The 24268-nt window shown below is 37.0% G+C and overlaps 2 protein-coding genes and 3 non-coding genes across 5 annotated transcripts; all 5 read left to right on the top strand.

The window, feature by feature from the left end:
* The first annotated feature begins 687 nt into the window (after positions 1-687).
* Positions 688-3644, top strand: LOC143446510 (uncharacterized). The gene is made up of 7 exons (XM_076946167.1): positions 688-890; positions 1306-1578; positions 1694-1981; positions 2127-2263; positions 2453-2621; positions 2779-2881; positions 3038-3644. Exons 1-7 carry the CDS (start codon positions 758-760, stop codon positions 3177-3179), a joined length of 1245 nt encoding a protein of 414 aa, XP_076802282.1. The 5' UTR covers positions 688-757; the 3' UTR covers positions 3180-3644.
* A 1023-nt stretch (positions 3645-4667) lies between these two features.
* Positions 4668-7194, top strand: LOC143446601 (uncharacterized). The gene is made up of 7 exons (XM_076946316.1): positions 4668-4915; positions 5062-5334; positions 5631-5918; positions 6146-6291; positions 6480-6648; positions 6830-6932; positions 7045-7194. The coding sequence occupies exons 1-7, from the start codon at positions 4768-4770 to the stop codon at positions 7142-7144; spliced, it is 1227 nt and encodes a 408-aa protein (XP_076802431.1). The 5' UTR covers positions 4668-4767; the 3' UTR covers positions 7145-7194.
* An 8378-nt stretch (positions 7195-15572) lies between these two features.
* Trnas-cga (transfer RNA serine (anticodon CGA)) lies at positions 15573-15654 on the top strand. The gene has a single exon. It is a non-coding gene; the product is annotated as a tRNA-Ser (tRNA).
* A 2191-nt stretch (positions 15655-17845) lies between these two features.
* Trnas-cga (transfer RNA serine (anticodon CGA)) lies at positions 17846-17927 on the top strand. The gene has a single exon. It is a non-coding gene; the product is annotated as a tRNA-Ser (tRNA).
* Positions 17928-22317: 4390 nt separating this feature from the next.
* On the top strand, positions 22318-22399 carry Trnas-cga (transfer RNA serine (anticodon CGA)). Its single transcript has one exon. It is a non-coding gene; the product is annotated as a tRNA-Ser (tRNA).
* Positions 22400-24268: the final 1869 nt, after the last annotated feature.

Here is a 24268-nt window from a genome sequence, read left to right as displayed (position 1 = left end):
ATGCACGGCTCTATCTTTCTCCCTAAGTTTTTGCTTCCTTCTTTGTTCAAAACTAGAAATGTCATTAAGAAGATTTCCTCTTATTAATTATCGATTGAACTATTTGTCAGTGGCAGGCTCTGATCGATATGAAGGAAAGTAAAATTAGACCGTCTGCAAAATCACAGTGAAAAAGAATTATTAATATCAGATCAGGTTTTTGCTCAATTAAATCTACAATCTTAATGTTAGGAAATCACGCAGTGTTTAATTGTATGGTTTTGACATAGATAAATATTTGTGTGCTAAAAGCTATCGGAAACGAAATTGAAGACGTTTTGCAGATTTCTCCGTATTGATTTACAATTTAGAATTACCAACAGATAAATCATAGACAGGTAAAACCAAAGTGATGGCGAAAAAAAATTGAATAATACTTCAACAAGGCGGATGATAAATCAAACAAAGCGCCCATAAAGAATCGCTACTTCGTGCTGCGTTTAATATTATATTCTGTATGAGCTGAGTCGCAATTAAGGAGACTGATAAGAGCTGTAATGATTACTCCGAGGTCACCAAATAACATCGAAACAAACCAGCAAGAGCAACCTGTAATTTTATAAGCGTTTCCGTAGCTACAGTAACAACAAATACAAATATATTTTATGTTGAATACAAGGAATTTTTGATTTTAGTCGATCAAAAGTGAAGGAGTGATTTGGATTTACAATTGCGCCGCCTAGTGGATACAATTAGCGACTCTTACAAGTCAAAACTGATGTCTTGTGTCAATGATTCAGCAAAGTGTCTACTTACGCTTAATTTCAGTCAAACCGAAATGTTTTATGAAAGCATTACAAAGTCAACTTCTCCACCTGTTGTGACGCTTGACAAGATGCGAAATCAGAATGGTATGATGCTTTCCTTGCAATAATACTGTGATAAATAAAGGCTTAACTTACTTCATTTAATGTTGCATTAAATGCTCGGGCTATTAATCAATCAATCTATTATTTTATTTTTCGTCAAAAGCGCTTTAAGGACGAAAGAACCAAGTCAGTTGTTATCAGCATGAACGGGAAAAGCTACAAAGCCTGAAAGGCCAAAAACATGCTCAAAATAATCCACGTAATAACTGCTGGTAACAACTAACACTGCCACTAAACCAATAGCTGGTTAAACAATAAAATTATGCGTTAACAAAGTCACTTAGTTAAACAGAACAGCAGATGGTGTGTTCACGCAAAAGATGGTTGAAAATCACTTTAATGCTGTGCATAAGCGGCTAAACCACAAGCATTCGATAAACAGTTCCTTTAATTTCAGGCAATCATTCCATGCGTTGTTGCTTCCCCGGATTTTGCGAAAGCAACAACGTAAAAATCCATGACGAATGTTTCAACAAAACCTTCCTGGATTGCCAAGTGTGTGGGGAAACTCGTGGTGTTGTGTTCTTATTTTTAGCGGTATGTTTGGGATTGGCAATCCTCATTGGAAACGGTTTAACAGTGCTTGTGGGTATTCGACGTTGTAAACGTGGCAAAGCAAGTAAAATGGACATTTGTAGAACTTCACTTGCAATGGCGGATGTTTTGACAAGTGAGTAAGTATTTCGTGTGAAATTATGAATTGTTTACAAAACCTCTTTCGTCAAATATATGTTTTATAATAAAGCTTTTTAGAAACTAAAAATGTTAATTTAAATATGTCGCAGGTATACAGTTGTTAGTGATAGTGACTTACAACTTCAGTTGGTCGATGTCAATGACATTGAATGAGCTCGAGAATGAGCAAGGAACTCTGCGGGGATCGCCACTTGCATATACGGCAGGACTGTTATTTTTGTTTGCCATCACTACCTCCATGTATCAACTGGCTTACATGGCGATGGAACGAATTTACGCAATCGCAAAACCCTATGGTTACAGATGGCAAAGCAACAAGTCAGTTTATGTTGGAGTTGTAATGGCGTGGATTTTGCCAGCAATCGCCATTATATTAAGTAAGTTCATGCGTAAGAATAGTGCCAAACAAGTTATCTTTACCAACTTTATAAAAGACTTATATGACTTTCTTGAAGGTTGGCTAGCTTCAGAACCATCACAGGTTGGTCATAAACTGAATTCATAATTGTAGCTGTTCTTTAGCATGTTTCATTCAAGAACTTACATTTTCTTACTCTCCAATGGTGTTTCTGTATTACCCAACGCCAACAGAACTTAACCAGTCATCAGCAATTCATTTGTTTTATGCAGTGTTGTATGCGGTACCATACCTCTTAACGGTAAGAGCAATGACATATAGGCTTATTAATACAACACACTTGAACAATTGAACAATTTTCGACACACTTCTTTCTAAAAAAAAGAAGTGTCGCCGTGAAACTTGGCCTACCCTACCAAACAAAGCTTCACAGTTGTAAGGATTACTTGGCTTCATCTTACATTGAATTTGTTTTATTTATGGATCATAGACAATTTTGATTATTGGAACTGGAATTATGATTTGCCGACATCGAAAAATTGTCGGGGGAATGGAAGAAAAATCAAAGAATAAAACCACTAAGAGGTTGTCTTTGCAACGAAACACCGACGCATTAATCACAATCGCTATAATGCAAATTGCTTTCAGCATTACAGCGCGTAAGACTTTCTGAAACATGCTATAAATGTTACATGTGGCAAAAATCCCACATAAATAAACTTTACTATATATAAAGTGCATCGACGTTTTAGTCAGCAATGCACATCAACATTCTCTGTAATGATAGTGATAGTATTCAAATTTCTTTTCATGCAGTGCCGACAATGATTATATCCTCGCTGCTGTACACCAGTCAATTGGATTGTGCCACTCTCAGCCAACCTTACCTTATAAGCTTCTACTTTACCTTAAGCAACAGGCGAGTTCTTAAAGTGTTTACGAAGTGATTGACTATAAATATACTTGAACAATTGAAAAGGAATAATTTTGTTTATTGAACTTTTAGAGTTTTTAAGATTTCAAAACGACTTTCGAAAAATAAAATTTATTTATACTCGATCGATTTTTTTCTCAGCCTTGCTAATGTCGTAATATACAACATACGTGACAAGGAATTTCGAGACGAAATGCTGCATACAGTGAAACCGCAATTCGCGAGAAAACTCTTGAAATGGGGCACTTCAAATGAAACCACTGAACTCCAAACAAAAATATAAGATTTTAGCTGATACCAAGTTACATCTATTTACACAGTGCTTCATGTATATTTACCGTTTCTACATGTTGATTTGCACTTTAAATGTATCGGCACTAATATATAGTTAGGATCGACAGCATGGTATAAAGCTTTAGAGAAAAAAATCAGAGTAAACGTTTTGCATAAACTTTAATTTGACAAAAAAAGTGCAGTACACTATAACATTAATTTCTGTGCAAAATGTCTTGATAAGACTAACTTTTATTTTTAACGAAAGCCTCGCACACTACATCTTACGATGTGTGAAACAAAGGAGATCAACCATCATCAGATCTGAATATCGCGAATTAACTTGTATTGTCGATTTACCTGTAAACGGTTTCTTTCCTGTTTCTTTTTACGTGTTGTAAAATAAAGTGAACCATCGTTACATCGGAATACGAATACTTAATTGGTTTTTGTGTCAAATCTTAAGATTTTAAACTTGCGCTAAGTATTAATGTACATTTTCAAAAGTTAAAGATTTACTACAGAAGCTTTCTTTGAAGTAACTGTATGGTAATTTGTGTTGCATTATTTTTTGTAAAATTTTCAAATTTGTTGTATGTCTTTTAATGATATATGCAATAAAAAGCAGAAGCTGTAAAAAATGCCGTTTATTTTCTGGAAGCACCAAGATATTGGGAGATAATATTGTTCGATACTTCAGCATTATCCTCCAAAGAAAGAATTTTGTTAACAAAAATTCCGCTTAAAAAATAAACTGTTCAAAAGTTGCATCAGACAAAGCCAGCTATATTTTATAAAGTTGACCAGCTTTCAAAATACTTATTTCAAAGTATTCCAAGGACTGACTTATTGAAGCGAAGTATTAGTGTTTCGTAGTAAACAGTGGCGACGCCTCAAAATGCTAATCCATTTGCAAATTCACATAAAAGTCTATATAGGCTACACTTAAAGCTAAAAATGTAAATATTAATTATTTGAATCCATTCATAGCCGAAGCGCACAAAAGATCTCAGATTTAACAACATACCTCGGCTCTGAAATTTTTTCTTATAACAATTTACCATTAGTTTACTTAAAGTGATCGCTAAAACTAAATTCAAATACAGTTTTTGTCGTCAGGTTTAAAATCACCTTTCCCAACAAAGCAACAGGAAATTAAAAAAAACCATTATAAAACTATGACCAAAGCTAGCTTAAATGATAAAAGAGGTAGGCAGGTGGTAACACTGCGCAAATAGTTCACAGAAAATGGATGAAATAAGACAACATTTCGTATTAGCTTTCTGTGATACAAAGAGAAAAATTGAGTGAAAAGGGCAATTTTTTCATTTCTCAAGTCAGATATATGAGACCTTTAACTGAATCCATTTGAAGTATAAAGGTATATATAAGTATTTGAAGTGTATAACCATTTAAAAATGTCAAACGTTTTAACTTGAATTATAGAACTTGTATAGGTAGTGGTATATTTCAATTTTTAATGAATCAAAGTGCAAAATCTATAAGCAGAGACAATAAACAAAATTTACCAGTGACGTAACCATAAAGTTGCTTTGCGGAATATCGAATGCTTATTGCAAAATAAATCGCTTTTGGAAATGTGCAACTGGAAACCTGTAATCGGAAACATCAACCCAACAGCCAATCAAACGATATATGAGATCAATCATTTTACAAAGCCAAATGGAAGTGATATGTCAGCATATTGGCCAGCTGTGACATCGGACTGGGTACGAGCAACAAACGGTTTGTGCTGGCCTTCGCAGTCAAGGCTGCGTATTTGTTGAATGTTGCAATTACAGAATTCCAGTATATTCTGTTCAACGCCGCTCAGGTTTCTGTATAATATTGCTCCGTATTCGGACTTTTAGTCACTGAAAGATTTTATTTAGGAAATCATTCCTCGCTGTGCATCTTTCCTGGGTTTTGCGCTAGCGACACGGTGACCATCAACCGAAAATGCTTCAACAAAACTTTGCTTGATTGTCAAGAATGTGGATTGGCTCGAAGTGGGATATTTTTATTTTTAAACGTGTGTTTAGGGCTGGCAATCTTAATGGGGAATGGTTTAGCCATTTTTGTGGGCATTCGACGATGTAGACGTAACAAAGAGACTAAAATGGATATTTGTCGCAGCTCGCTGGCGATGGCGGATGCTTTGGCAAGTAAGAAACAAATTACGTCATCAGTTAGTTGTTTGGTTGGTTGGTTATGGTTAGTTATGAGTAATTAGTAAATAACCTTGATTTTCGTTTGGTTTCACATATAGTTTAGTAGGTAGCCTACTGTAAAGTATATAATTTCCATGTCACAGTTAGTTAGTTAGTTGGTTCGTTAGCTATAGCAATTATAGTTAATTCAACTTATTTCTTTCTTTGTCTTCACATATAGTTAAGTTTTGTAAAGTTTATAATTTTATCATGTAACGTAAACAGAAAATTGTTATTGTTCCATGTCACAGGTCTACAGCCGCTAGTAGTAATAACTTACAACTTCAGTTGGTCGATGAACATGACACCGCTTGAATTTGACAGGAGTAGATTGGCTCTGCGGGGATCGCCACAAGCATATGCGGCAGGATTTGCTTTTTTGTTCGGAATCACTTCGTCAATGTATCATTTGACTTATATGGCAATAGAAAGATTTTACGCAGTGGCAAAGCCATTTAACTACAAATGGCAAAGTAAAAAGTCAGTTTACATTGGAGTTACAGTGGCATGGATTTTTTCAGCAATTGCAATCGCAATAAGTACGTAAGAATACACAAGTGTTTACCTGTAACGTTTTTAACAATTCGTATAGAACGCAGTTATACAACTAGAGACAATAGATTTATGTAACTATATTGCTTTCCACTTTGTTGTTGCTAAAGTATAAGTGAGCAATAAATGCCGTTATTTTTCTAAAACGTACATTCAGATGCAAAAATACAAAAATCTTTGAACGTTTTCTGTTAACAAGTTGTTTATAATTTAGCATACTTTGCGCAAAATTGGACTTTCGTTTACTCATCATCGCTCTTCATCTTTTTCCCAACGCCAAAGGACATAAATGAAGAGCAAAGTCATGTTGATCTTCTTGCTGCTCTTGCCCTCTTATACATTGTTCCTTACACTTTGACGGTAAGTTTCGCGAGTAGAACAATTGCAAGGTGGAGTGGATATGAAAGAGTTGGTTTCTGGAAGCAAAATAGCATTTGACAGCAAGAAATAGACAAAAAACCGCTAATATATAAGTTTAAATGAAGATATTTAATATAAGAGCAAGAACTATCCCCAATATTAAGTAGTTTACTACAATACCTTTGCAGAGTGCTTTAGTAATTGGAACTGCTATTATGATTCGCCAACGCCGAAAGGTTACAAGAGAAACGCAACATAATTTGCAAAATAAAGATTCTGAGAGGGTGTCTTTGCAGCAAAACACCAAGGCATTGGTGACAATTGCTATCATGCACATTTTCTTTACTACCACCTTGCGTAAGAAATTTTTTACATTATTATGTGATTTAAGGGTTAAAGTAAAAAAAAATCGAACGACTTTCAGTAAATTGTTAAGTGTTCCAATTGTATGTCGTATGAGTATTTTCGACGATTTCATTAAACTGAAATTTTAAACTTTCACCCAGAACTTATACAAAATTTGCATTTTCAATTCCAGTTCCGATAGTATTTTTAACTGCCCTGATTTATAGCCGTCTTGTCGATTGTGTCAACATCTCTCAACCCTACTTTGTGAGCTTTTTCATCTCTTTAAGCAACAGGTGGGCTTCTGATGAAATAGATAGAACTCCGTACAGCATAACCTACAATCAAACTTTTATCTGGTATTATAAGAGCTTTGACTGATTAACTTGGGCTTCATCGTTTCAACAGTTTTATCAACGTGATAATCTACAACCTACAAGACAAGGAATTTCGAGATGATTTATTTCAAACATTTTGCCCGAAACGCACGAGAAAGCCATCAGTCTGAATGACCCAAAAGAAAATAATTATTAAGCACCATATAAACTATTGTTTCTCTTAAAATGTAAATACATGCTCATTGCATAGATCTGAGTTTTATTATCATACAACAGTTTTATAAGTTTGGATACTGTTAGCCGGTATGACTACTGGAAACTATGCTGTTGGTCCATATCAAATTTCTTGTTAAATTTTCAATCACGTTACTAACCTAAACCACAAATAACAAACTATTTCCAGCAAATAATTACGATGACACAATGCGTATGCTATCTACAGCACTAAATTCGAGCATATAAAGTTAAAACTGATTTTTGCCAATTTCCAGTCAAATTTTTTTAATTTTGTTATTAACCCCATAATTTAACAAATACCACAAGGTTTTTTTCATTACTGTAAAAAAACAAAAATTCATCCACCAAAAAAACCTAAGTTTTGTCATTATGCTAAGTAGAGTGAATTTAGTAATACGTTTTCTAATTTAATGATTTTGGATTAAACAACCGAGATTATGATCAAAGTTCTTATACAAAGTGAATAAAATAACTAAAAGTATGTCTTAAGTCGCTAAAGTTTTTTTTATTTTTATTGACCGTAAATTCACATTCTTATCAAAGACAATGTTAACAAAGACAATTGATTGAAATAACAAAGAACTTTCTACAAACTTACAGCAGCAAGTCATTTGTATAGATTAAAAAGCAAAGACAAGAAGGCATGTAAGAGAAACTTAGAACAATCAGAAATATTAACATTGCTGGTTACGAATTGTTTGCTAGGGAATGTAGTAGCTTGATTAACGTATCTGCAGTAATATAAAATAATATAAAGAGTATCGACTTATTTCACGTTACAACCCTTGAAAAGTACCACAAACGCAAGGTATAAAAATTATATTAATATAAAAAGTGCAACGTTTCTGGTTAATTTTCAAGTCAGTTGATGTTCATTTTATCAGTCAGCAGCGGCCGTTTATGAAAATATTGAAAGTTAAAAGGCAACGACAATGCTGGCAGAGCTCGAACTCGAACTTAATTGGCCAAAATAACGGCAACAGTCAAACGACAATATAGCCATTACGGTTAATTACCAAGCTTGTTTATTGAAGTTATATTAAATACCGCATATGAAAGGTAGTACAAACATTTTGAAATTAAATCGATAAATTTGAGTTTATAAACATTGTTTGGTCTGATTCCAATTAATTCGAATTTATCTTAAATTTTGTGATTTTATTTTAAACTATGGTTTTTACAAGATATACATCTATACTATAGACATCTATATAGATATACATCTATACTTGATCAAGTGATATTTTAAGTAAATTACTTGAACTGCGAATAAGTAACCGAGAAAGTAGCAAAGGCAGAAAATGATAACTAGTTTCATGCCGGTAGTGAAATTGAATATCACTCTTTTTAATAAGCGACAAGTTTCACTGTTTGTTCGACTGTAAAATAGATCAACTACATTAGATCACCAATAGAGTTCAAAAGGACAGCAGCAGTATAAAACTGAATAAACTCATTGATAACATCAGCAAACTAACATCCAAAACACGTTTGCAAATTTTTACAAGGTTCCTCCACTGACAGCATTATGAAATGAAAATCGTGATACCATGGGGCATTGTTTTTCTGTTATTAATGCATTAACTTTTTTCCAAAAGCCAATTTATTGGGTAAAATGACCAAATATTATCATTAAATAACAGCATTTTCGGAACCTCAGTTTTAAACAGTTTTACCGGTTTACTTACTGTATGTCTGAGCGTCATAAGGAAAATTTCGCTTTTACGTAAGTGTTCATATAGGCTACGTAATTAATAATTTGCGACTTATTATTAAAAAGCCGCTTATCTTTACAAGGCAGAATTATTAGAAGAAATGAAATAGATTTCGACAAAGCGAGAGGAAATTACAGACAAATGATATTCATGAAGATAACACTGGACAACAGCAAAATTATTCCTCAAATGAAAATAAACTGCCTAGACTAACTTTGGGACGCTGATTCCAAATCTGAAATCAGAATTGGTCTATCACGTCAGGTTTTCAAGATATGAAAATTCACAAAATTTGGATTTTGCATTGATTGGCACTATATTATAAGGTTCTACAGTACAAGGTATTGTGCAATTTTCTTTCCCAGCGAATTGTTGGTCATATTATGTCACAACGCATGTTATGTAAGATTAATATTGACATTATTTTGTAAATGCAATGTTCTATCTTTTCACAATTAATGCATTCTTGAATGTTCTTGGCCATGACTATAGAGGGGGGGGGGGGGGGGGGTAGGGGTATAGGGGGGGAACATATGTGGAGACCTTAAAGTTGTGTCACTTTTGCTCGGATTGCAGTTGGGTTACACCAAGCAATTGTGCTTTCTCTGTTTGTGGGACAGTCGAGACGATGCAAACCACTATGACACAACTGAATGGCCAATGAGAACGGACTACATTGTTGGAAGATATAATGTTAAGTGCCAACCCCTAATTGATCCGAGCAAAGTGTACTTGCCACCACTTCACATTAAACTGGGCCTGATCAAACAATTTGTGAAGGCAATGGATTTCAATGGAGATGGATTCCTGCATATAAAAGAAAAATTTGGTGCAATACCAAGTGATGCTAAACTGAGAGCTGGAATATTTGTTGGCCCCCAAATACGTGATTTGATCCGTGACCCAGTATTTCCATCCAAGCTTAATTCAATTGAATTAAAAGCCTGGAATGCATTTGTACAGATTGTACAAAATTTTCTTGGGAAGTACAGGGCAGAAAATTACTCGGAACTAGTGGACAATTTGCTGGAATCATACCGCGAAATGGGCTGCAGAATGTCGGTTAAACTGCATTTTCTTCATTCACACTTGGAATTTTCCCCGCTAAACCTGGGTGATGTGAGCGACGAGCATGGGGAAAGATTTCACCAAGATATCTCTGTGATAGAATCGCGGTGTAGAGGTTGATTTAACCCAAACATGATGGGGGACTACTGCTGGTTTCTTCAGCGTGAAACTGACACTGAACATACTCGAAAGAGCAAGTGTATAAAGCACTTTTGAGGGAATATAATGTTATTTTTGTCTGATTTAATTATCCTGGGTTGTGTTAAATTGTGCAGTATGATAATGCTGTTATTTTCAATAGAAATTACTGGGTTGATTACATGTAATGTTTTGTTCCGCTCAGCCAAAATTAGCCAAAATCACAGTTATGGGTTGTCGTGAGCATATATCATATCTCAAAAACGTGACGTGTTAGAAAAAATCTAAGACCAGATTTGGATTCAGCATTGCAAAATTAGTCTAGGTAAACTTGAAATGAGCGAGGAATAAAAAATAAGTTGTAAATTGTTGTCCAGTGTAATAATTGTTAATCATAGCACATTTGATGAATGAGACAGCAAGAAAGATGTAAATCGATTTCTTTCTACTTAAAGGCTTTGAAATTACTGTTAAGGGCATACTAGTATATCTATAGTATACAGTAGGTCGAGAGGTGCAAAGTAAATAAACAGGAGCTTTTAGTTTTATTACTTAAGCAAGGCAATCTATGGAGAGGCAAGAAAGCGAAAGTCCCCATATTTCCGAAGCATTTCTGCAATTTTGTTGATTGAGAAATGTAGTTAAATGCTTTGTGTGCACATTTTATGAAAATTTCAGTTAAATATACAGTAATTTTGATATAGTGCATGACACAAAATGCGTAGGTGTAAATTGAAATATCAACTGAAAATAAGCGCTTCAGAAACCTCCGCATTTAAACATGTATATTTAGTGCCAAACATTTATTGTATGAGTGCTTATAAGATATTAAATATTGGTTGTTTTTTATTAGCTAAATGGAAGAGTATATGCCAATGTATCATCCTGCTGCTCTGATACCGGACAGATTACCAACAAACTATGGCATGGACCAAAAAAACTGTAAGCCAGACAAACAGAATAACTAGCTAGAATTTGAAGCAACGATTATACACACAGAGTGTAATTAATGCTTAACTTTGTCCAACGGTTTCGGTCAAATACAACATGTTTTCCGTTTTTTTATTCAAATAGTCATCGTAATTCCAGACAATCACTCCGTGCTTTGTGCTTTTCCTGGAATTTGCCGAGCCAATACGTCGAAAATCTACATCGAATGCTTCAACAAAACTTTGCTCGATTGCCAGGAATGTGGAATATTTCGTGGAGCGTTCTTTTTATTTCTAGCGGTGTGTTTGGGATTGGCAATCTTGGTTGGAAACGGTTTAACCATATTTTTGGGCTTTCGAAGATGTAAACGTGGCAAAGCAAGTAAAATGGACATTTGTAGAAGCTCACTGGCGTTTGCTGATATTCTGACAAGTATGAACGTAAAATTTTGTAGTTAACACAAAATTATTCCGATGTTTTATGTTTACAATTTAATTATATTTTCTAAAAATATCATTTTTTCGAAAAAAAAACACTCCGAGCACAAACTGTGAAACTGAATTGTGATGCAGGTATTCAGCTGTTGGTTGTAGTTACTTACAATTTCAGCTGGTCAATGAATATGACACCGCTTGGGCTCGACCAGGAGCAATTGGCTTTGCGGGAATCGCCGCAAGCATATGCTGCAGGAATATCATTTCTTCTTGGGATCACTTCTTCTATATATCACCTTCTTTATTTGTCAATAGAGCGATTTTACGCCGTAGCAAAACCGTTTAACTACAGATGGCAAAACAAAAAATCAGTTTACGCAGGAGTTGCAATGGTGTGGATTTTATCAGCGATGACCGTATCTCTGAGTATGTTTAGTTGTATTATATAAAATCTAGACATGATGAGTGGCAACACTTTTTTCATAATTGTTGCGATTGACTGCCCTTGCAAAGTTGCAACGTTCCATTTTCGTCTATAGGAACCTGCCTAAATGTAGATACAATATATATATCATCTACAACTGCAGCGTTGCGAACCGATAATAACACAATATTAGTTAACTACATTACCAGTAGCTTACATTGTTTTTCAGTTTGTTTAGTTGAAGAAGTCACCTATTCCTATTCCACAACGGTATTCGTTTTTTACCCATCTATTACAGTAATAACTCAGGGGCAAAATTATCATGTTGCATTTGCAATTTTTACAGTCTTTTATGTTATACCATACATTCTAACGGTAAGTCTTCGATATATATTAACCAAGCAAGAATGAAAAAAAATCTGAACTAACTTATAACTTCCGACAAAAAGCAGAAGTAAAAGTAGAACAAGTGGAATGTAACAGCAAAAGCTGCAGAATCGATTACTTTTAATTTAACAATCTGTTTACATATTTTATCGTAGAGTGTTTTCATTATTGGAACCGGTATTATGATTTCCCGACGTCGAAACTTTGCAGGAACACTGGCACAAAAACGTAAAAGTACAAATCCAGAAAGTTGCTGTTTGCAACAAAATAAAAATGCGTTGGTGACAGTCGCGATAATGCAAACTTGTTTTACCATCACCTTGCGTAAGAATTTGTTTAGCATATCATGTAATGAAAAATAGCTATAAAGCCATTTGGTAAAAAGTAAACTGCAACTTGAAACAGCTTTCGGTCCTTTTAACAGGTAAATGTAAAATCATATCTTAAAACTCACAGTGTATATACCTGTATTAATTAGCCTATACTGCTATATCTTCACCAAAACACATGTATAGGCCTAAAAACGCTTATTTTTGGTTTCAGTTCCATCAATTCTTTTTGCTTCACTGCTATATAGCCGTTATTTAAGTTGTGACAGTTTATCTCAACCCTACCTTGTAAGTTTCTACACCACTTTAAGCAACAGGTGAGATTCTGTTGCTTTAGCTCGAATAGTTATAAGTTTATAACTTGTGCGTGACTTCTAAGAATATTTCAATACTGTAAATAAGTTCTTGTAAATTGATAATAACATTTACAACAGTTTTTACGTCTTGGTGAATTCTACTTTTACAGTCTCTTCAACGTCATAATCTACAGCTTACGGGACAAGGCCTTTCGTGAAGAAATGTTGCAAGCTCTGTGCTGGAAGTTCGGAAGAAAGCTCACAGAATCAATTACATCAAAAGAAACCACCGGCCTTAAAACGAAAATATGATATTTCCATGTACAATCTTTTGCTTCATTTACATATAGCATTGTAAATACTTACGTGCTTGGCATGCTGAATACATTTCATTTATATGTACAGCGCTAGATGTAACTATAGTGTAGTCATATTTGTTTTACAAAGTCGACAATCTAAACTGAATACAGAAGTACAAATACACTGAATACAAATGTTTGTTAGTTTGTACGTTTGTAAATAAATTTAATTTAATTAAATTTCATGAAAGGAGAACCAACAATAAAAAAAACGGATTTTAAACAGATTTTTATGCCCAAATTTGGAATTTGAAAACAAGATAACAAAATATTTAACTACGTACATAACAACTAAAGAACTTGATATTGTTTTGCCATTCGTTCTCAGTACTTGCGTGGGAACGAGGAATAACAAGACAAAATCTATGCCAAATAAAAATTGTCCGACTGCCAAGAGCGAGGTGTTGTTCGCAGTACAACTTTTCTTTCATGCTATATTACCCTACATACTTGCATGCTGTATAAAATGTATAATGACCTATGTTATTTGAACTTGGACATATACAAAAGAAATCTGCAAAAGAATAAACGCGTTTCAACTCTGGTGCTATAAGCAGTTATTGAAAATATCATAGAACCAATACATAACAATCCATATGAAGTAAAAGCTATAAGGTAAGAAGCTTTGATGGTCTTGTGTTTTGACTTTACTTTCCCAACAACTGATGCGGAAAGTAACCCAATCGCATTCTGCAGCCTTCTCGTTCAATGGCCGCTTGTGAGTTCGTATGAACGGAAGGACTGCAGCTTAGTTATGGATTTTCAAACCTTATACTTTTGTTCATTTTCAAACGCGGTTTGAAAGTACGGACTAAAATTCACTGCCAGATCTTCAAAAAATTGCAACGTTTAGCAAAATTTAATTAATTACACAATCATCAAGAACTACTCATGCTCTCAGATTCAAAATGTACGTATAGGCGTACAGCATACCGCTATTTCCTTTTCAAACCAATGTGGTGTAGGTAGTATGCCTAAGCTATCGAAAGCTTTAGTTTTGGCTACCGCATAAATTCACAATCTATGATCTTGTTTTTCTTTTTAGGCTGTGTGTTTTCCTTCCCACTCTTTTCGGGCACAGCCTTCATGCCTATATAAACCTCTATTACATACACTCCTCTATTACATACTCTATTACTCACGTCTAGGCCACCAGCTGGCTAGACTCACGTCTAGGCCACCAGCTGGCTAGACTCACGTAAATCCTGAGTATTTAGGAAGCTGCCAGAAGCTGTAAAAAAAGTTGCAAAAGTTGCAAAAACTTGCCCTACTAATCACCTAATCCTAATCCTAATCACTTACCTTATATAATATATATAGATATCTATATATAGATATAGTCATAAGTAAAACTAAAATTTATGAATTTCTTCACGTTTAAGGGGTCACTTCCCAATGAAACCACAATTTTGAGCCGGCAACACAGTGATTGTGACCGGTCGCACTCAATGCGTCATATTAAAAAAAGTAAAAATTTTCCGGTCCAATGCGCATGTGACGTCGATGTGGAGTAGTTCGTCGTTGCTTTGACGACAGCTGGTTCCAGGTCTAGGCTAAGTTGTAAACTTTGTGTGGGTTTGAATTTTTGTTTTTTTGGAGTATTTGTCATAAAATGTTAAGCTAAAAACTTGTTCTAAAGTTTAGGCAATTGTTATAGAAAACTGAGTACATGGATTTTGTCCAAATTAAGACTGTAGACAGACATAACCTAGGTCTTGTTGCAAGCCAAAATTCAGGGTAGGTTTATGATGTAGTTTTGCGTTGGTAGCTTCTTGATTTAATGCACTTTGCATTGAAAAGCCTATCTCTTTGAATTGGGACATGACCCCTTAAGCAAATAACAGAAGTTTACTTTAGTACTTAAAATTTAGTTGAAACTAGCTTATAGTTAATACACTACAGAGACGTAGGCGTAGCTAGGTCTCGAAATCAGCTTGGATTTCATCTAGACTACGCTAGCTTGATTTTCATCTAGACTACGCTTGCTTGATTTTCATCTTGTCAGATTTGAAAGTCAGGACAAGATTCCGGAAACATCGACATGGTGGAATCTATCTAGTGATTCGAGAAAAGTGCCATTTTATCTATTTGCATTGCACATTAAGCACAGTTGTCGTGGCCGAGTGGTTAAGGCAACGTTAAGGCGACAGACTTGAAATCTGTTAGGCTATGCCCGCGTAGGTTCGAATCCTGCCGACAACGCCGATAGTACTTTTGCAATTTCATATGGATATTCGGAAAAGTGCGATTTTATCTATTTCTCATCTATGCATTAAGCACAGTTGTCGTGGCCGAGTGGTTAAGGCGACAGACTCGAAATCTGTTGGGCCCTGCCCGCGTAGGTTCGAATCCCGCCGACAACGCCGATATTACTTTTGCAATTTCATATGGATATTCGGAAATGTGCCATTTTAACTATTTCATCTATGCCTTAAGCACAGTTGTCGTGGCCGAGTGGTTAAGGCGACAGACTTGAAATCTGTTAGGCTATGCCCGCGTAGGTTCGAATCCTGCCGACAATGCAGATATTACTTTTGCAATTTCATATGGATATTCGGAAATGTGCGATTTTAACTATTTCATCTATGCATTAAGCACAGTTGTCGTGGCCGAGTGGTTAAGGCGACAGACTAGAAATCTGCTGGGCTCTGCCCGCTTAGGTTCGAATCCTGCCGACAATGCAGATATTACTTTTGCAATTTCATCCTAAAGCAATAAAGTCAAGATGCGCAGAAAGCATAGGGTGGGTGGGGGGAAACCCATAGCACAGTGGAAAAACCGGAGAACGTCGACAGACAAGCTGCAGGTTCAAACCAGCGAGCCGCAGAGCGACGAGCCAACAACCGTTTGATGACCATTTGACTGTCTAGGCCACCAGCTGGCCAGACTCACGTCTGCAGCAAATAACAAATAACAGTTATTTACTTTAGTACTAAAAATTTAGTTGAAACTAGCTTATAGTTAATACACTACAGAGACGTAGGCGTAGCTAGGTCTCGAAATCAGCTTGGATTTCATCTAGACTACGCTAGCTTGATTTTCATCTAGACTACGCTTGCTTGATTTTCATCTAGACTACGCTAGCTTGATTTTCATCTAGACTACGCTAGCTTGATTTTCATCTAGACTACGCTAGCTTGATTTTCATCTAGACTACGCTAGCTACATTTTCTTCTTGTCAGATTTGAAAGTCAGGAGAAGATTCCGGAAACATCGACATGGTGGAATCTATCTAGTGATTCGAGAAAAGTGCCATTTTATCTATTTGCATTGCACATTAAGCACAGTTGCACTCACGTCTGCAGGCCACCAGCTGGCCAGACTCACGTCTGCAGGCCACCAGCTGGCCAGACTCACGTCTGCAGGCCACCAGCTGGCCAGAAAGAAGCTGCCAGAAGCTGTAAAAAAAGTTGAAAAAGTTGCAAAAACTTGCCCTACTAATCACCTAATCCTAATCCTAATCACTTACCTTATATAATATATATAGATATCTATATATAGATATAGTCATAAGTAAAACTAAAATTTATGAATTTCTTCACGTTTAAGGGGTCACTTCCCAATAAAACCACAATTTTGAGCCGGGCAACACAGTGATTGTGACCGTGTCGCACTCAATGCGTCATATTAAAAAAAGTAAAAATTTTCCGGTCCAATGCGCATGTGACATCGATGTGGAGTAGTTCGTCGTTGCTTTGACGACAGCTGGTTCCAGGTTTAGGCTAAGTTGTAAATTTTGTGTGGGTTTGAATTTTTGTTTTTTTGGAGTATTTGTCATAAAATGTTAAGCTAAAAACTTGTTCTAAAGTTTAGGCAATTGTTATAGAAAACTGAGTACATGGATTTTGTCCAAATTAAGACTGTAGACAGACATAACCTAGGTCTTGTTGCAAGCCAAAATTCAGGGTAGGTTTATGATGTAGTTTTGCGTTGGTAGCTTCTTGATTTAACGCACTTTGCATTGAAAAGCCTATCTCTTTGAATTGGGACATGACCCCTTAAGCAAATAACAGTAGTTTACTTTAGTACTTAAAATTTAGTTGAAACTAGCTTATAGTTAATACACTACAGAGACGTAGGCGTAGCTAGGTCTCGAAATCAGCTTGGATTTCATCTAGACTACGCTAGCTTGATTTTCATCTAGACTACGCTTGCTTGATTTTCATCTAGACTACGCTAGCTTGATTTTCATTTAGACTACGCTAGCTTGATTTTCATCTAGACTACGCTAGCTTGATTTTCATCTAGACTACGCTAGCTACATTTTCATCTTGTCAGATTTGAAAGTCAGGAGAAGATTCCGGAAACATCGACATGGTGGAATCTATCTAGTGATTCGAGAAAAGTGCCATTTTATCTATTTGCATTGCACATTAAGCACAGTTGTCGTGGCCGACAACTTAAGGCAACGTTAAGGCGACAGACTTGAAATCTGTTAGGCTATGCCCGCGTAGGTTCGAATCCTGCCGACAACGCCGATATTACTTTTGCAATTTCATATGGATATTCGGAAAAGTGCGATTTTATCTATTTCTCATCTATGCATTAAGCACAGTTGTCGTGGCCGAGTGGTTAAGGCGACAGACTCGAAATCTGTTGGGCCCTGCCCGCGTAGGTTCGAATCCCGCCGACAACGCCGATATTACTTTTGCAATTTCATATGGATATTCGGAAATGTGCCATTTTAACTATTTCATCTATGCATTAAGCACAGTTGTCGTGGCCGAGTGGTTAAGGCGACAGACTTGAAATCTGTTAGGCTATGCCCGCGTAGGTTCGAATCCTGCCGACAATGCAGATATTACTTTTGCAATTTCATATGGATATTCGGAAATGTGCGATTTTAACTATTTCATCTATGCATTAAGCACAGTTGTCGTGGCCGAGTGGTTAAGGCGACAGACTAGAAATCTGCTGGGCTCTGCCCGCTTAGGTTCGAATCCTGCCGACAATGCAGATATTACTTTTGCAATTTCATCCTAAAGCAATAAAGTCAAGATGCGCAGAAAGCATAGGGTGGGTGGGGGGAAACCCATAGCACAGTGGAAAAACCGGAGAACGTCGACAGACAAGTTGCAGGTTCAAACCAGCGAGCCGCAGAGCGACGAGCCAACAACCGTTTGATGACCATTTGACTGTCTAGGCCACCAGCTGGCCAGACTCACGTCTGCAGCAAATAACAAATAACAGTTATTTACTTTAGTACTTAAAATTTAGTTGAAACTAGCTTATAGTTAATACACTACAGAGACGTAGGCGTAGCTAGGTCTCGAAATCAGCTTGGATTTCATCTAGACTACGCTAGCTTGATTTTCATCTAGACTACGCTTGCTTGATTTTCATCTAGACTACGCTAGCTTGATTTTCATCTAGACTACGCTAGCTTGATTTTCATCTAGACTACGCTAGCTTGATTTTCATCTAGACTACGCTAGCTACATTTTCTTCTTGTCAGATTTGAAAGTCAGGAGAAGATTCCGGAAACATCGACATGGTGGAATCTATCTAGTGATTCGAGAAAAGTGCCATTTTATCTATTTGCATTGCACATTAAGCACAGTTGCACTCACGTCTGCAGGCCACCAGCTGGCCAGACTCACGTCTGCAGGCCACCAGCTGGCCAGACTCACGTCTGCAGGCCACCAGCTGGCCAGACTCACGTCTGCAGGCCACCAGCTGGCCAGAAAGAAGCTGCCAGAAGCTGTAAAAAAAGTTGAAAAAGTTGCAAAAACTTGCCCTACTAATCACCTAATCCTAATCCTAATCACTTACCTTATATAATATATATAGATATCTATATATAGATATAGTCATAAGTAAAACTAAAATTTATGAATTTCTTCACGTTTAAGGGGTCACTTCCCAATAAAACCACAATTTTGAGCCGGGCAACACAGTGATTGTGACCGTGTCGCACTCAATGCGTCATATTAAAAAAAGTAAAAATTTTCCGGTCCAATGCGCATGTGACGTCGATGTGGAGTAGTTCGTCGTTGCTTTGACGACAGCTGGTTCCAGGTTTAGGCTAAGTTGTAAATTTTGTGTGGGTTTGAATTTTTGTTTTTTTGGAGTATTTGTCATAAAATGTTAAGCTAAAAACTTGTTCTAAAGTTTAGGCAATTGTTATAGAAAACTGAGTACATGGATTTTGTCCAAATTAAGACTGTAGACAGACATAACCTAGGTCTTGTTGCAAGCCAAAATTCAGGGTAGGTTTATGATGTAGTTTTGCGTTGGTAGCTTCTTCATTTAACGCACTTTGCATTGAAAAGCCTATCTCTTTGAATTGGGACATGACCCCTTAAGCAAATAACAGTAGTTTACTTTAGTACTTAAAATTTAGTTGAAACTAGCTTATAGTTAATACACTACAGAGACGTAGGCGTAGCTAGGTCTCGAAATCAGCTTGGATTTCATCTAGACTACGCTAGCTTGATTTTCATCTAGACTACGCTTGCTTGATTTTCATCTAGACTACGCTAGCTTGATTTTCATCTAGACTACGCTAGCTTGATTTTCATCTAGACTACGCTAGCTTGATTTTCATCTAGACTACGCTAGCTACATTTTCATCTAGACTACGCTTGCTTGATTTTCATCTTGTCAGATTTGAAAGTCAGGAGAAGATTCCGGAAACATCGACATGGTGGAATCTATCTAGTGATTCGAGAAAAGTGCCATTTTATCTATTTGCATTGCACATTAAGCACAGTTGTCGTGGCCGACAACTTAAGGCAACGTTAAGGCGACAGACTTGAAATCTGTTAGGCTATGCCCGCGTAGGTTCGAATCCTGCCGACAACGCCGATATTACTTTTGCAATTTCATATGGATATTCGGAAAAGTGCGATTTTATCTATTTCTCATCTATGCATTAAGCATAGTTGTCGTGGCCGAGTGGATAAGGCGACAGACTCGAAATCTGTTGGGCCCTGCCCGCGTAGGTTCGAATCCCGCCGACAACGCCGATATTACTTTTGCAATTTCATATGGATATTCGGAAATGTGCCATTTTAACTATTTCATCTATGCATTAAGCACAGTTGTCGTGGCCGAGTGGTTAAGGCGACAGACTTGAAATCTGTTAGGCTATGCCCGCGTAGGTTCGAATCTTGCCGACAATGCAGATATTACTTTTGCAATTTCATATGGATATTCGGAAATGTGCCATTTTAACTATTTCATCTATGCATTAAGCACAGTTGTCGTGGCCGAGTGGTTAAGGCGACAGACTAGAAATCTGCTGGGCTCTGCCCGCTTAGGTTCGAATCCTGCCGACAATGCAGATATTACTTTTGCAATTTCATCCTAAAGCAATAAAGTCAAGATGCGCAGAAAGCATAGGGTGGGTGGGGGGAAACCCATAGCACAGTGGAAAAACCGGAGAACGTCGACAGACAAGCTGCAGGTTCAAACCAGCGAGCCGCAGAGCGACGAGCCAACAACCGTTTGATGACCATTTGACTGTCTAGGCCACCAGCTGGCCAGACTCACGTCTGCAGCAAATAACAAATAACAGTTATTTACTTTAGTACTTAAAATTTAGTTGAAACTAGCTTATAGTTAATACACTACAGAGACGTAGGCGTAGCTAGGTCTCGAAATCAGCTTGGATTTCATCTAGACTACGCTAGCTTGATTTTCATCTAGACTACGCTAGCTTGATTTTCATCTAGACTACGCTAGCTTGATTTTCATCTAGACTACGCTAGCTTGATTTTCATCTAGACTACGCTAGCTACATTTTCTTCTTGTCAGATTTGAAAGTCAGGAGAAGATTCCGGAAACATCGACATGGTGGAATCTATCTAGTGATTCGAGAAAAGTGCCATTTTATCTATTTGCATTGCACATTAAGCACAGTTGCACTCACGTCTGCAGGCCACCAGCTGGCCAGACTCACGTCTGCAGGCCACCAGCTGGCCAGACTCACGTCTGCAGGCCACCAGCTGGCCAGAAAGAAGCTGCCAGAAGCTGTAAAAAAAGTTGAAAAAGTTGCAAAAACTTGCCCTACTAATCACCTAATCCTAATCCTAATCACTTACCTTATATAATATATATAGATATCTATATATAGATATAGTCATAAGTAAAACTAAAATTTATGAATTTCTTCACGTTTAAGGGGTCACTTCCCAATAAAACCACAATTTTGAGCCGGGCAACACAGTGATTGTGACCGTGTCGCACTCAATGCGTCATATTAAAAAAAGTAAAAATTTTCCGGTCCAATGCGCATGTGACGTCGATGTGGAGTAGTTCGTCGTTGCTTTGACGACAGCTGGTTCCAGGTCTAGGCTAAGTTGTAAATTTTGTGTGGGTTTGAATTTTTGTTTTTTTGGAGTATTTGTCATAAAATGTTAAGCTAAAAACTTGTTCTAAAGTTTAGGCAATTGTTATAGAAAACTGAGTACATGGATTTTGTCCAAATTAAGACTGTAGACAGACATAACCTAGGTCTTGTTGCAAGCCAAAATTCAGGGTAGGTTTATGATGTAGTTTTGCGTTGGTAGCTTCTTGATTTAATGCACTTTGCATTGAAAAGCCTATCTCTTTGAATTGGGACATGACCTCTTAAGCAAATAACAGAAGTTTACTTTAGTACTTAAAATTTAGTTGAAACTAGCTTATAGTTAATACACTACAGAGACGTAGGCGTAGCTAGGTCTCGAAATCAGCTTGGATTTCATCTAGACTACGCTAGCTTGATTTTCATCTAGACTACGCTTGCTTGATTTTCATCTTGTCAGATTTGAAAGTCAGGAGAAGATTCCGGAAACATCGACATGGTGGAATCTATCTAGTGATTCGAGAAAAGTGCCATTTTATCTATTTGCATTGCACATTAAGCACAGTTGTCGTGGCCGACAACTTAAGGCAACGTTAAGGCGACAGACTTGAAATCTGTTAGGCTATGCCCGCGTAGGTTCGAATCCTGCCGACAACGCCGATATTACTTTTGCAATTTCATATGGATATTCGGAAAAGTGCGATTTTATCTATTTCTCATCTATGCATTAAGCACAGTTGTCGTGGCCGAGTGGTTAAGGCGACAGACTCGAAATCTGTTGGGCCCTGCCCGCGTAGGTTCGAATCCCGCCGACAACGCCGATATTACTTTTGCAATTTCATATGGATATTCGGAAATGTGCCATTTTAACTATTTCATCTATGCATTAAGCAAAGTTGTCGTGGCCGAGTGGTTAAGGCGACAGACTTGAAATCTGTTAGGCTATGCCCGCGTAGGTTCGAATCTTGCCGACAATGCAGATATTACTTTTGCAATTTCATATGGATATTCGGAAATGTGCGATTTTAACTATTTCATCTATGCATTAAGCACAGTTGTCGTGGCCGAGTGGTTAAGGCGACAGACTAGAAATCTGCTGGGCTCTGCCCGCTTAGGTTCGAATCCTGCCGACAATGCAGATATTACTTTTGCAATTTCATCCTAAAGCAATAAAGTCAAGATGCGCAGAAAGCATAGGGTGGGTGGGGGGAAACCCATAGCACAGTGGAAAAACCGGAGAACGTCGACAGACAAGCTGCAGGTTCAAACCAGCGAGCCGCAGAGCGACGAGCCAACAACCGTTTGATGACCATTTGACTGTCTAGGCCACCAGCTGGCCAGACTCACGTCTGCAGCAAATAACAAATAACAGTTATTTACTTTAGTACTTAAAATTTAGTTGAAACTAGCTTATAGTTAATACACTACAGAGACGTAGGCGTAGCTAGGTCTCGAAATCAGCTTGGATTTCATCTAGACTACGCTAGCTTGATTTTCATCTAGACTACGCTTGCTTGATTTTCATCTAGACTACGCTAGCTTGATTTTCATCTAGACTACGCTAGCTTGATTTTCATCTAGACTACGCTAGCTTGATTTTCATCTAGACTACGCTAGCTACATTTTCTTCTTGTCAGATTTGAAAGTCAGGAGAAGATTCCGGAAACATCGACATGGTGGAATCTATCTAGTGATTCGAGAAAAGTGCCATTTTATCTATTTGCATTGCACATTAAGCACAGTTGCACTCACGTCTGCAGGCCACCAGCTGGCCAGACTCACGTCTGCAGGCCCCCAGCTGGCCAGACTCACGTCTGCAGGCCACCAGCTGGCCAGAAAGAAGCTGCCAGAAGCTGTAAAAAAAGTTGAAAAAGTTGCAAAAACTTGCCCTACTAATCACCTAATCCTAATCCTAATCACTTACCTTATATAATATATATAGATATCTATATATAGATATAGTCATAAGTAAAACTAAAATTTATGAATTTCTTCACGTTTAAGGGGTCACTTCCCAATAAAACCACAATTTTGAGCCGGGCAACACAGTGATTGTGACCGTGTCGCACTCAATGCGTCATATTAAAAAAAGTAAAAATTTTCCGGTCCAATGCGCATGTGACGTCGATGTGGAGTAGTTCGTCGTTGCTTTGACGACAGCTGGTTCCAGGTTTAGGCTAAGTTGTAAATTTTGTGTGGGTTTGAATTTTTGTTTTTTTGGAGTATTTGTCATAAAATGTTAAGCTAAAAACTTGTTCTAAAGTTTAGGCAATTGTTATAGAAAACTGAGTACATGGATTTTGTCCAAATTAAGACTGTAGACAGACATAACCTAGGTCTTGTTGCAAGCCAAAATTCAGGGTAGGTTTATGATGTAGTTTTGCGTTGGTAGCTTCTTGATTTAACGCACTTTGCATTGAAAAGCCTATCTCTTTGAATTGGGACATGACCCCTTAAGCAAATAACAGTAGTTTACTTTAGTACTTAAAATTTAGTTGAAACTAGCTTATAGTTAATACACTACAGAGACGTAGGCGTAGCTAGGTCTCGAAATCAGCTTGGATTTCATCTAGACTACGCTAGCTTGATTTTCATCTAGACTACGCTTGCTTGATTTTCATCTAGACTACGCTAGCTTGATTTTCATCTAGACTACGCTAGCTTGATTTTCATCTAGACTACGCTAG

The sequence above is a fragment of the Clavelina lepadiformis genome, chromosome 2 (assembly GCF_947623445.1).
Source record: "Clavelina lepadiformis chromosome 2, kaClaLepa1.1, whole genome shotgun sequence".
Classification (NCBI taxonomy): Eukaryota; Metazoa; Chordata; class Ascidiacea; order Aplousobranchia; family Clavelinidae; genus Clavelina; species Clavelina lepadiformis.
This window is presented reverse-complemented; position numbering and strand designations above follow the sequence as displayed.

What these genes read in the sequence shown, in the direction of transcription:
- LOC143446510 (XM_076946167.1), top strand. Translation starts at nt 758, where the DNA reads ATGTCTTGTGTCAATGATTCAGCAAAGTGTCTACTTACGCTTAATTTC. An exon ending in CAAGATGCGAAATCAGAATG is followed by an intron (nt 891 to 1,305) that starts GTATGATGCTTT and finishes CTTTAATTTCAG; the next exon opens with GCAATCATTCCATGCGTTGT. An exon ending in TGCTTTCAGCATTACAGCGC is followed by an intron (nt 2,622 to 2,778) that starts GTAAGACTTTCT and finishes CTTTTCATGCAG; the next exon opens with TGCCGACAATGATTATATCC.
- LOC143446601 (XM_076946316.1), top strand. Translation starts at nt 4,768, where the DNA reads ATGTGCAACTGGAAACCTGTAATCGGAAACATCAACCCAACAGCCAAT. An exon ending in AGCAATTGCAATCGCAATAA is followed by an intron (nt 5,919 to 6,145) that starts GTACGTAAGAAT and finishes TTTATAATTTAG; the next exon opens with CATACTTTGCGCAAAATTGG. An exon ending in TTGTTCCTTACACTTTGACG is followed by an intron (nt 6,292 to 6,479) that starts GTAAGTTTCGCG and finishes ATACCTTTGCAG; the next exon opens with AGTGCTTTAGTAATTGGAAC.